Raw genomic sequence first — 13,760 nt, 5'->3', positions numbered from 1 at the left:
TCATATTTCAAATTAAGCAAAATAAGTTTTTTGAAAATATGAGTTTTCTTCCTTTCTCATTTGTAGGTTGTGGCACCAGTTCGTGAAACTTGCGCTCAAACATTAGGTGTGGTGTTAAAACACATGAATGAAACAGGAGTTCATAAGACTGTGGATGTGCTGCTTAAATTACTTACACAAGAACAATGGGAAGTTAGACATGGTGGTCTGCTAGGAATAAAATATGCTTTGGCAGTTCGTCAGGTAATCACTTCAGTTTTGAATCATATATGGGAGAGTTTTTTTCTCCCTCTTAGTTTATTTTCATTAATTATATGAAATGGCCCTAGATTTTTAGTGTTACAGCTTAAGCCAGTTTTTCAAGATTTGCTTTCTTGAGGTAGCTTCATAGAGATAGGTGATTCTAATAAGAATTTAAGTACAACTTAAAAGATTATTAGGTTTGGAAATCTGTTCCTATTTCATAGCAAGACCAATTCTAGCTGAGATTCCATTGTGTATGATCATAGGAGCGGCCTCTGGAGGCTGGCTCTGTTGGGGAACTTGAAAAGAGAGTAGATTGGAATAAAGAGAAGCAGGAAGAGACTGGCTTTCCCTTCCCTTTTCTCTCATACCCTTTTTCATTGTCAGTGGGGTTGAATGAGAAATAGAAGTTAAGGTACCAGAGGCATGTATCTGTGTGTGTTCACATAGGGCATTTGTAGTTTTACCTTGAGAACATGTTCTGATGTTTTAAGTCACACTAATAAGTGTTTGATACTGTTGCAGTCTTTCAAATAGAATTAGCAACATAGGCTTCTGTTGATGTTATTTTCCTTTTTCTTTTCTATGTGATTATTTTTTAAATAAAGATTGGAATTTATGTTTTCATGTTAAATTTAATAAATTTTTAAGCATAATATTTGTACTACAGCAAATTAATCCATTTTAATGTTTTCCAGGATGTAATAAATACTTTATTACCTAAAGTTTTAACTAAAATAATTGAAGGACTCCAGGACCTTGATGATGATGTCAGAGCTGTTGCTGCAGCATCATTAGTACCCGTAGTAGAAAGCCTTGTGTATCTTCAGACGCAGAAGGTTAGTGTAGTGTTTTTGCATTTTCTTCCTTTAGAGCTTATTTATTTTTGGAGTAGAGTATTAAGGAAAACACTGAGTACTTTTTTTCTCCTTCACCCTCCATTTTTCTTAGGACAGATTAGCCCTCTGATGTATGTGACCTCGATTATACATTGTCCTTGAGGAAAATGAATTGTGTCTATTAATCTCCTTCCCCTTCATGTACACAATGTGTAGGGAGCTTCCCTGAGAAGAACACAGACATTTCTTTATTTTACTCCTGGTTTTCAGACATAGGAGATTTTGCTTTGTTTTGATTTGAGTTTTGGCTTTTGAGTTTTTAATCTGGTCTCATTTTTTAAAGTACCTCTTTTAAGGTCTGACTTTATATTATCAAAACCGGAACACACATATTGGAAGTACTGCAAGCAGTATTTTAAAAATGAAATTTGTCTTTTTGTGACAATTGGTACTGTTTTAAATAAAATTACCTAGAGAGTCATGTCTTGTGTGTCTACTGTATTATTATCAGAGGTTAGTTTCTTACATAAAATAAAGTACTGGCTATCTTATTTCCTGAATTCTCCTCCACCCCCACCCCCCATTATGAGTCTGTTTAGGAAGAGAAGTGTCAGAGTAGATGTGAGTGTCATTAAAAATAAGGGTAAGGGCACTGTTAAAGGCAAATACTGTCTCCTTCACTTTGCTTAAAACTGGCACTGTCCAAGGTCCAATTGGTATTGTATGTATTTTTGAATCAGTATTGACTCGTGGGATACAATTTGACATGACTTATCAATATTTTGTGTAAAATTAATAACTTTTCTTAATAACTGATCTTATAGGTACCCTTCATTATAAATACATTATGGGATGCTCTTCTGGAACTGGATGATCTAACAGCTTCAACAAATAGTATTATGACTCTTCTTTCATCCCTGTTAACTTATCCTCAGGTCCAGCAATGCAGGTAATTATTTTTAGTTAGTGGAATAAAGTAAAAAGTGTTTACATAAATTTCCAGATTATTAAGCCTAAAAATACAATAGTCTAGTACCTTTCAGAACAGTACTGTTAAGTTGGGGATGCCAAAGACTGCTATTTTCAGAAGGCCTTTTCTTCTTTACTATCTAGCCACCAGCACATTTGAGGCAGGAGCTTAAATAGGTCATATTCTTTTACCCTTGGATTACTTCAGTTATAGAATTCTTCATCTTATTCATCCCATAATAATTGACTTTAGAAATAACAATCATTGCATATTATTTTCACCTCTACCCACAGAATATGGAATTTTAGCCTAATTTAGAGACATTTAATAGAATTATTGTTGAACATCAGCATTACATTTTCCAAAATTTGTTCCCCTGTGAACTTGTTCTTTGTAATATTCATTTCAACACTTGTTCTTAAGGAGAGGATTATCAAGGATTACTCATCAGGAAGGAAGAACATAATAATGTAATATAGTGTCCAAAGACAGAGATTGGGTAAAGCCAAAAACATAAATCAGGAAATTTCAAGTGTCACCTACTTTCCTATCCTGATATTTGAAATGCAGCTCAGCTAATTAATGTGTTCCTTGCCTTTTAGACTGGCTGCTGAATGTTACTGTTTCTATTAACAGTACCCTTGGAGTTACAGAAGAAAAAATTCATGTGCAACTTTTAAAAAAATTACAGACGGGAAAATTAATTATTGTTCTTAGCCTAGTGAGGGTGTTCAGTGAATGTTCATATGATTATAAATAATTTTTGGCTCTGTGAGTCTATTTCCAGCAAAAATCATAGATATATGAAAAACATATAGTGTTTCAAATACTACACTGACTTACTGGTAGTACTTTAGTTAGTGCTTGTAAAAACAAATGAAAAAATTGAGATGGTAGTGTATATATGATATTTCCTAATTTTCAGGTGCTTTCATTAGTAATAAAAGCTATATGGAATACATAAGCTAATCTATATGAAAGCCGTTCTCAAGCTGCAAAATGCGAGTTTTTAATTACCCTTAATTTAGAAGTTGGCATATACTTTCTATAAAGGCAGATAATGATATTTTTTGGCTTTGTGGATTATATGATCTTGTCAAAACTACTCAGCTCTGCCATTGCAGCCCAAAAGCAGCCACAGACAATACATAAAGGAATGAAGGTGACTGTGTTCCAATAAAACTGTGTTTAAAAAACCAAGTAGAGTGGATTTGGACTGTGGGTCTTAGTTTGTTGTCACTTGCCCTAAATAAAGGACTTGGGATTAAAAATAAAAAATACCAAGTAGCATCAGGAAAGCTGCATAATGTAAAAATGAAAGACTAGTGAAAATTCTGTTAATTCAATGGGAAATAATGTAGTTTTTGATTTTTTTTAATTGCTTTGTTAGAAAATTTGCTTCATATATTGTGATATTTGGCAGATTCTTTCCAGCTTATATAAGAAGAAATAGAGCATATCATTTGGAACATGAACAGTTATACTATTAATAAGACCTTGTTATAATGCTTTTAGATATTTTGAGTCTGTTTTTTGTCAGTGTGCATGTGTACCAAATGTATAAATTAATGTAAGAAGTGATGATTATATAAACCTTCAAGTAATGAAAATAGTGTTTCATTACTATTTGAAAAAGATAGGCCTCCTGAGAGGAACCACAAAAGAATAGGTAAATAATTACACTGACATATTCTTTTTTATTCATGCCTTTTCGACAGAGATATGTACTTCAAATGCTACTTATGAATCATTTCCTCATGCCAAGTAACTTTCATAAATCATTCATGGGTTTTACAAGAATCCAGTGGTCCATGTTGTTAGCCTAGATGTGGCTTTGCTTACTTCCCTGTTTAAAATCTAATCTGTAAGAAGGAAGATATTTGAGTTTTCTTAACTTAGTTATGCTGATTCATGGTAACAAATTTCAAAGCTATTACCTTACCACCTTTTCCTCATTAGATTTGTGGCAGAGATGGCCCCAAAGGGGGATATAAGTTAGGTGCTTCTAATGGTTACCTATTGGGGTTAACCATGGGAAAGGAGTAATGATTAGCAATCTTGATTTTGTGTAGGCTAAAACACATGTCCCATTTTCTTGAGTAAGAACAGATTGAGAATAAGGGTAGTTATCGTGGAAAGTTCTAATTTGATAAAGATAATTTATGACATTAGTGCCACAGAAGACCCTAACGTAAATATTTATACTCTTCTTTATGACCGTGTTTGCTCTAGCTATTTTGGTGCTATAGTAACAGTTTTGAATGAGAGTGTTAAATGGAAGTTCATATAAAAATTGTATTTTATTTTTAGAATTTATTCATCAAAAAAGATACTAGGTCCACAAGGAAATGATATTTAGGTAATGTATCAACAGAATTTCAACCGAAAATAAGTAAGATTAACTTTTGTCTTCTTTATTAGTATTCAGCAGTCACTCACAGTTTTAGTTCCACGTGTCTGGCCTTTTTTGCATCACACTATATCATCAGTTCGAAGAGCAGCATTGGAAACTCTGTTTACGTTATTGTCAACACAGGACCAGGTAAGAAGTAATAACTATAGTAATCTTGAAATTTATGTAAATTTTATAAAATAAATTGACCAGGTTACCCTTGCTACATATCCAGAGATCAGATCAGGAGAATGCTGGGCCTACTAGAAATGGTATGGTGACCATGTAAACACATAAGAATATAATTACCTCAGAAGCAGAAATATTTTAATATTTTGCTCTAAGTTGTATTCCTAGCACTTGGAATAGTGCTTAACACATATGAGGTGCTCAGTAAATAAATATTTGTTGAATGAAAGATTGAATAGTCTCTTCCTGTCAAAGACCTGTCTTTACTTGCTCTTTGTGGTTGGTAATTGAATGGTTGGCAGAACCCATCCTAGGTTAGAAGGCTAAATTTGAAGCTCTGCAGTACTTCTAAAGACTGATGATGAAATTGCTGGGCACTTGCCTTCTCTTAATGATTACTCAATCTTAAGAGCCTGGTATTTCCAAGGATAGTATACTTCAGGAGTCACACATTTAAATGCCTACAGAAATCATTCAGATAATACCAGTTTGTGAATGGAATCGATGATGAGCTGAGGAGTCCTTGCTCTGTCTATAAAAGGTTTCATATTCCTATTTTTTTAAATAACCTTATAAGTCAAACAAAAATACTAGAATTTAGGGAAATATCATAGGGAATCCATTCTTCTATCATGTTCTTATTTATAGGTACTACAGCTGAGCCAGTGGTCTTTAAAAAGCACTTTTTAGACAATAAATTATAGTATGGATAAATGTCTCTTGTGTTCACTAACCATGTATTTCTTTGTGAATTAGGAATATTCCACATAGACTTACTTTAATCTGCAGCATGATGTATTGCACTTCTTTGAATCAATATCTGTAAATTTTATTTCGCATTACCGTTTTGATTTTGTCTAATCTTCTGAGGAAAAGCTTTCAGGTCTATTTTATAATCTTCAGTTGATCAGGCTTGGGCTGTTACGACAAAACTGGCATGGATGGTTCTGAATTTTCCCTTCATTTTTGTTTTAGTTTTGTGGATTTTGCCTAAATGTTTATAAGTACTGTATTATTATTATTATTAATTTTATTTTTTTTACACCTACAGCACCTGGTGTTCCTAGATTGTCTCCCATCCAAGTACTGACTAGGCCTGACCCTCCTTAGCTTCCAAGATCAGACAAGATCGGGCATGTTCAGGGTGGCATGGCTGTAGACAGTACTGTATCAAATTCACTTTGGCTAGGCTTCTTAAAGTTATCAAATTTCTTGAAATTTATATAAATTTTATAAAATAAATTGACCACCAGGTTACCCTTGCTACATATCCAAAGATCAGAAGAGCACTGGGCCTAGTAGAAATGGTATGGTGACCATGTAAACACATAAGAATATACTACAAGGGCAGAAATATTTTAATGTTTTGCTCTAGGTGTATTCCTAGCACTTGGAATAGTGCTTAACACATAGGAGGCACTTTTTTTTTTTTAATAGACTTACTTAAAAGCAGTTTTAGGTTTACAGAAAAATTGAGCAAAAGGTACATAGTTCCTATATGTCCCCCCAGAGTTTCTCCTATAGTTAACATCTTGCATTAGTTTAGTACATCTGTTACACTTGATGAACCAATATTGGTACCTTATTATTAACTAAAGTCCATAATTTACATTGGAGTTCACTCTTTGTATTGTAGATTCTGTGAGTTTTGACAAATGTACAATGATAAGTATCCACCATGACAATATCATTCAGAACAGTTTCACTGCCCTAAAAAATGCCTGTGCTCCACCTATGCATGCCTCTTTCCTCCCTCCAAGCCTTTAGCAACCACTGGTCTTTTTATTGTTTCGTAGTTTTGCCTTTTCAGAATGTCATGTAGTCGGAGTCATATATTATGTAACCTTTTCAGACTGGCTTCTTTCACTTAGCAACACAAAATTAAAGTTCCTCTATGTCTTTTTGTAGCTTGATAGCACATTTCTTTTTTTCACTGAATAATAATATTCCATTGTGGCTGTACCACAGTTCATTTATTCACCCATTGAAGGGTATCTTGGTTGCTTCCTGTTTTTGGCAATTATGAATAAAGTTGTAAACATTCATGTGCAGGTTTTTTTGTGGGCATAAGTCTTCAGTGCACTTGGGTAAATAACAAGGAGCACAGTTGCTAGATCATATGGTAAAAATAAGAAAGTGTCTTCTAAAGTGGCTGTACCATTTTGCATTTCCACCAACAATGTATAAAGAATTCCTATTGCTTCGTAGTCTCATCAGCATTTGATATCGTCAAGGTTGTGGATTTTAGCCTTTCTAACAAGTGTGTAGTACCTCATCGTTTTAATTTGCAGTTTCCTAACATACATTGAGCATCTTTCCTATGCCTATTTGCCATCTGTATCTCTTCTTTGGTGAAGTGGCTGTTCGGATCTTTGGCCCATTTTTAAATTGGATTTTCTTCTTTAATTTTAAGATTTGCGTATTTTGGCTATGAGTCCCACATTGTTATTAAAAGCCTTTCTCTTCATTATAAGGTGATTAAACCATGTGCAAGCTCTTTTTAACTTTTGTGGGTTTTTATTATTTAATAATGTCAATATTATTTACTTATTGAGGAATAAGGTATTTTATATAAATGGATTTTCTAAGTAATGAGAACATAACTTTTTCTGACACCAAAATAGTTGACTATTAAAATGATTTACTTTTCTTGATCATCTTTTTAAAAGTATGTTAAACATAAGTTAATAATTTTTGATAAATCAGTCAACAGTATTATTTACTGGTCATTAATTTTTATACTGTGCTTAATGTGGGAAATTGAGATAACAAGAATCACTTCTCTCAGTGATTGAACTGTCCTTTTTCAGTTGCTTTTTGCTAGTTTTTTTTTCTCAACTGTCAATTGCAATTTCTCACTTTTGTTAGTCTTATAATGTGATGTCTCCACTTGTGTTTTAAATTTTTTACAGTTTAGATAAGATCACAAATCCCCTTCCATATTTTTCAGTCCCTCAATGATTGTTGACAAATTATATGGTTGTGAAAACATCTGTACATTCTGTGATGTTGGTTTTCTTACCCATGGCTTCCTATTTTGTCTTTTGCATCTGACTTTACTCGCTTTTAAATGAAGGTTTTGGCCATTGCATATATAAAGAATTGATGACCACTCTATTATTTTTTATACCAGAACTCTATTATTTTTGTATGTGATTTGGGGCCTGTTGGCCACCACTTACACTAGGCCTTCAATATTTGTTAAATAAATTTGTATGAAATTTTATGTAGGGTGTTTTGGGAAATAAAAAAAATATCCTACATGGTTCTTTGGAAGTTTTTACCGTGTGATTGTGATAAGACTCTTACATGGTAAGTTTAATAACCTCTGCAAAGAGTTAAATAACGGAAGACTACAGTATGAGAGGTGTCAGGAAGCAGCACTGAAGGTTAGACTACGTGCGGAAAGATTAGGAGGATTCAGGAGATAAGGTTAAAAAAAAACCCCTAATCTTCCCATACCTCTCTCTATAATAGTATCACTAATGACATTTCTTGTTTCTATCAAGCCTCTGTCTTCAGAGTATCTCTTTACTGAAAATCACGCTGTCAGTGAAACTTGATATTGATGCATATAGATTATTTTGCGCTTTGTCACTGCCCTGAGCCTTGCTTTCCAGTATTCTCACCACTGAAGACTGTAACTATAGCACTTACACCTACTCTCAATACATTTCACTTTTGGCCCCCACATATATCCTTTATTATTTTTGTTTGATTTTTCTTTTCTGTTTTTTCAACTAATTGTATAAAGCCAAATCCTTTTAGAAGACTTTTTTTTACTACCACTGCCTAGGTCCTTTTTTTTGTTGTTAATTTGGGGAAATTTTTTAAATAGGAAAAAAAGCAGAGTATTATAAAACAGCATTTACTAATTCACAATTTGTAATTGGTATTTGCTATAATTATGTTTTATTGCTTCAAATTTTTATAATCAGAATATTAAGAATAAGTCATAATTCCCTGTTTTCTAATTTGCCCACATTCTTCTTTCTGTATATTTATTTAAAATATTACTTCCTTCCCCTGGTAGTTTGCTCCTTAGGGTTTAAAACCAGGCTTTGTATCTTTAGTTTTAACACAGTCATAGTATTTCTAAAAGGGAAGAGAATTTGAGTTAAGTCTCTGAATAATATGGGGGATCATAGCCTCAGTTACTTGCAAACTGGCTAGTAATTTGTCATTGCTTACTATATTAGATTTAAATTCCTGTCTTTCTTGGTCTTCTGTTATTTGGCTCTTATCAACCTTTTTTCCTACTATTTTCTAATATATAACCCGGAGTCTATTTATATATGTAACCTGGGCTGCTTGATGGTAATTGTTAATCTTGTGATCCTAACAACATTATTTGCTATCAGAGTAAACCATGGCTGATGGTTTTATCTGTTATTGCATTCCTTTTCACATCATTGCCTGATGATGATTATTGATTGATTCATAACTATGTGCAAACTGTCTTGTAATGAAGTCCATGATCTCTTATCTGAATTTCAAAACACATTCGGTTCCAGGGAATTTGGACAAGAGATGATAAAACTGTGATGATGATAAAATCTACCCTCCCCTCACTTTAACTTGTCTTATTTTTTTCTCAGCTGCTTTCTATCACTATTTTTCCTCTTCAGTGGTTTAATGAAAAGATCCCTTAACTAAACCCAGAGAGTCTGAGTTTTAACCTTGGAAAAAATTTAAGCCCCCTTAAAACATGAATTCACTTATAACTTGAGGTTATAACTATTTGTTAACTTTGTGACCATGGTCAAGTTTATTTAACACTTCTGGTGATAATCTCTACTCAGCCTTTCTCAGAGTTATATGGGTCAAATAAGATAATGTATATGAAAGTGCTTTAAAACTGTTAATTCTATACAAATATAAATGATAGTACAAATTGTAAAAACAATAATTAACACTTCTGGGGATTCTTTTCTAACAATTTGGAAATCTTATTTATATTCTGGGGTGTAAGAGTTATATTTAATTGTAGTAATAATAATCTAAGCTATTACTGAAGGATTACTTTATGCTATGAACTGTTAGGCATTGTGAACTGGTACCTGGTAAGCATATTACATTACATGGGATGGCTACTCCCATTCCTGTTTTGCAGATAAGGGAACTGATGATCAAAAATTAAGAAACTTTCCCAAGCTTACGTAGCTACACAGCTCACAGTAAGCAGCTCAGCTCAGATTCAGATCTAATTCTGGATGACTTTCAGTTGTTAATTTTATAAGGCGACAAAATGAATTAAGTGTCTGTTGAATTGTTTTCCCATTGTAAATCTGAAGTCATGTTAAGTATAAAGTGAAAAAATAAATCTCACCTCTCAATTACTAGGATCTCTATTCTGGTTTTAGTTTCTAACTTCTCAACCTCTTCCTCTCAATAAATAGAATCATAGTTAATGCAGTTATTTATGAATCTTATTTCCATTGGACTTTTCTGTGACACATCCCTGTGCCTTTATTTGTAGTGTTAACATGTGAAAGTATTTGCAAGCCTGGCTTCTTGGGGAGCATGAAATAAGAGCTCTTAAGCAAACCACACCAGTTTCATTTGCTAATGACTTAAAATCAGGCTTAACTTTCCTGAACTAGCAGCTTGGCAATCAAAATGAATGAATTTACCACTTGTTTTTCCTTTCTATATTCTCTCTTTAACCTATGACTGTGGTTATACATGCAATTGTATATCTATGAATGTATATGTCTATCAGTAAACTACGAGAATATCTAGATTAATTAGTGTTGATAACCACTAACTGTTGTAGCCAGAACATGACTCCATGATCTAGAAAGGTCTGCTTCTGGAAATTAATCTATTTTTTTAGACATGTTCTGCTAACAATGTTGATTTTCCCATTCCATTTGCTTTACAGTCACTTTGAATCATTCCAAAATTTCAGTTACTAATACAATATTGACTTTAATTTGAAAAGCAGGCTTTGGTATGACTCTTATATTTAGCAGGAAGATATACATGAGATTGAGTTGGAATCTGAGGCATACTTAATCCAGGATGTATATGAAAATTTAACATAGGCATATGTGAGAGAAGGAAAGAAAGACCAAAAGAATAGATTTGACTAAGAGTTTGGCTTTAGAGAACATTAGCATACTGAGGTTTGGCCAGATTTTATAAAGATATCAAAAGGGGAGACAAAATGTAAATATTTAGCTGACTTTCAATTAAGTATTGCTTGGACAAATGAATGGAACAGGTATTATAAATTGTCTAAATATAAAATTGGGTTTGTTTTGTAATTTTCACAAATGGGGGCAACATTTAACACTAACATAAAGTGCTACTATTATGTTAATTATTTAATACAAAGAAAAAATTTAAGCCCCCTTAAAACATGAATTCACTTATAACTTGAGTTATGGTGGTCTAGATTATAGTTAATTTAAACCTGGAGAATTAAACAGTCTGTAGTAGGAATTTTTCTGTATTTTAGTTTACACTATGTAGACTAATACTTAACATTTATCAAAGTTTTCCAAATTTTGTCTAAGATTAGTGGAGAAATTTTTGATTAGTAGAGTCCAAGTTAGTAGCATACTAGAAGTTTGTTGACTATTTAAAAAATTTGTAGGGAGGGGAATCTCAAGTGGATAATCTATAAAGTACTGAAAATACTGCACTCCCCACTTGCCCTCTTCCCTCACCAATCCAGTTAAACAAACCTATGAATACAAAGCAGCAGCATTAGTTTACCTCTCTAAATCAATGCCTACTGGAAGACAGGTGCAAAATTAATGAAAATCGATGGGCCAACTTTTAGTTTTGCAAGAGACAAATTGACCCCGGATAGGCCAAACTATACCTTGTGATCTTTTAAGATATGTACTAATAGTGAGCTAAAACTGTATTACTTTTTCCAGCCATATCTAAAAACAGATACTTGCACAATTGTTCAGGTGGACCGAATTTGGCCTACAGATGTTTTCCCAACCTTATCTTGCATTTATTAATAAGCAGACTTTATGCTATGCTACTAGAGAATTTGCATTAATCGCATGCTATTCTGGGGTGGGTTTTGTTGTTTGGACTTTTGTTTTTTCTCTTTATTTTGAAATTTTTATTCTTTATTGAGTTGACTTCTTAGAGCAGTTTTAGGTTCACAGCAAAATTAAATAGAAAGTACGGAGTGCACAAATACCTCCTCCCCCACCACACAGTTTCTCCTACCATCAGCATCCCACACCAGAGTGGTATATTTATTACAATCAGTGAGCCAGTATTGACACATTATTATCAACCAAAGTCTATAGTTTACATTAGGTTTCACTCTTGATGTTGTACATTCATTCTTTGGATCCAATTTGTACTTCTTAATCTCTTCACCTTTTTCACCCATCCTTCTAACCCCACTTCCATCTGGCAACCATCAAAATGTTCTCTGTATCTATGAGTCTGTTTATGTTTTGTTCCTTTATTTCGTTCTTTAGATACCACATATAAGTGAAATCATATGACATTTGTCTTTGTCTTTGTCTTACTGCACTCAGCACAGTACCCTCTAGGTCTATTTATATTGTTACAGATTCCATTATATTATGACAAGATTTCATTCTTTTTTATGGCTCAGTAACATTCTAGTGTGTGTGTGTGTGTGTGTGTGTGTGTGTGTGTGTGTGTGTGTGTGTGTCATCTACTGTGGAGACACTCTAATGTATTTTCATTTCAGTTATTGTATTCTTCATTTCTGACTGGTTCTTTTTTATGATTTCTATCTCCATTTTTATGTTTCTTATGTTTTTGTTAAAATTCTCACCGAGTTCATGTACTCTTCCTCTAAATTCATTGAGCATCCTTATAACCAGTGTTTTGTACTCTGCACCTGGTAGATTACTTGTCTCCATTTTGTTTAGTTCTTTTTCTGTAGCATTGTTCTGTTCATTTGGGATATGTTTCTTTGTCTCCTCATTTTGGCTGCCTTCCTGTGTTTGTTTCCATGTATTAGGTAGGGCTCCTAAGTCACCTGGTCTTAGTAGAGTGGTTTTATGTAGTAGGTGTTCTCTGGGGCCCAGTGGCACAGTCTTCCAGGTTACCAAGGTTGGGTGGTCCAGGTGTGTCTCTTGAATGGGTTGTGTGTGCCTTCCTGTTGAGCCTTGATTGCTGTTTGCACATCATTGGGAAGAACTGACCCTCGGGCTGATTGGTTGTGAGGACTGGCCAGTGAGGGGCTGACTGTATATAGCAGGATTCGTTTTAGCAGGACGCTGGTGCCTGCCCAGTCAGCTCTTTGAGTGTGTCATCCTCCAAGGCAGCCCAGAGGTGCTCTAGCTCTGGTTGAAGCTGGCCACTATGTGGTGCCAGCCCCCGGACGTCCTGGGAGGGTTCCCACTGCAGGCCGATTTCAGCCGTAGCCTGTGCACTGCCTGGAGCCACCTGGCAAGAGTCACCAAGCAATCCGAAGATGGCCACCATCGATGCTGGGCTTAGAGGTGCCTTGAGGAGCCAAGCCACAAACCTGGCTGGCTGCCACTAATGCCGGGCTTGAGGATGTTCATCAAGAGATACAGGGCACACCGAGGCACACCAGTCTCAAGGTGTCCTCTTTTGTATGTCCCCAGTTGTAGGACTTATGTTCAGCTAGACTTAAGGGGACTCTTGATGATGACTACTCTATAATTTGGTTTTAATTTTGTTGTGGTTGTGAGAGAAGACAAGCAGAGTGTTTACTTATTCCACCATCTTGATCGGAAAACTAGAGTAACTAAGCTTGTGTCCTGGCAAGCAATCTTCTATAGATGTGGCCTTTGGGATCTACAAGCAAATGTTTGGATTTCCAATAATGGGGTTGGAGGTGGGTTAAGAGAGTTGGTAAATATGAAGAGGAGAAATCATGAGTGAGAAGAGATTATGGAAGAGTAATATTAAATTATTTGCTTCTTGCTATTATAGCTTTTCTGATTCTGTTAAGATTGTCTCTGATTCTGTCTGATGAGAAAAAAAAGAACTTTTCTTCCCAGTTTCTTTTTTCCTTTCAATGAAAAGTAGTTAAGGCATAGCAAATCAGTGAATAGCCTCCCCCAGTTGATGGTTTTGTTGTCTGTTTTAAACTTCTGTCAAACCATTTTGAGAACATATAATCCTGATCCTATCTTTGTCATTC

General features: G+C 34.4%; 1 protein-coding gene across 4 annotated transcripts in view; it reads left to right on the top strand.

Annotated features, from left to right (window-relative positions):
* The window catches only part of BTAF1 (B-TFIID TATA-box binding protein associated factor 1), an 88,601-nt gene that overhangs the window by 36,106 nt on the left and 38,735 nt on the right, over positions 1-13,760 (top strand). For all 4 annotated transcript variants that reach the window (XM_011361573.2, XM_023531444.1, XM_023531445.1 and 1 more), the window contains 4 exons: positions 67-243; positions 942-1,082; positions 1,907-2,031; positions 4,474-4,594. In XM_011361573.2, coding sequence (XP_011359875.1) covers positions 67-243; positions 942-1,082; positions 1,907-2,031; positions 4,474-4,594 — 564 coding nt within the window. The remainder of the gene's footprint in view (positions 1-66; positions 244-941; positions 1,083-1,906; positions 2,032-4,473; positions 4,595-13,760) is intronic.

This window comes from Pteropus vampyrus, unplaced genomic scaffold (genome assembly GCF_000151845.1).
Source record: "Pteropus vampyrus isolate Shadow unplaced genomic scaffold, Pvam_2.0 Scaffold68, whole genome shotgun sequence".
In the NCBI taxonomy this organism is placed as follows: Eukaryota; Metazoa; Chordata; class Mammalia; order Chiroptera; family Pteropodidae; genus Pteropus; species Pteropus vampyrus.
This window is presented reverse-complemented; position numbering and strand designations above follow the sequence as displayed.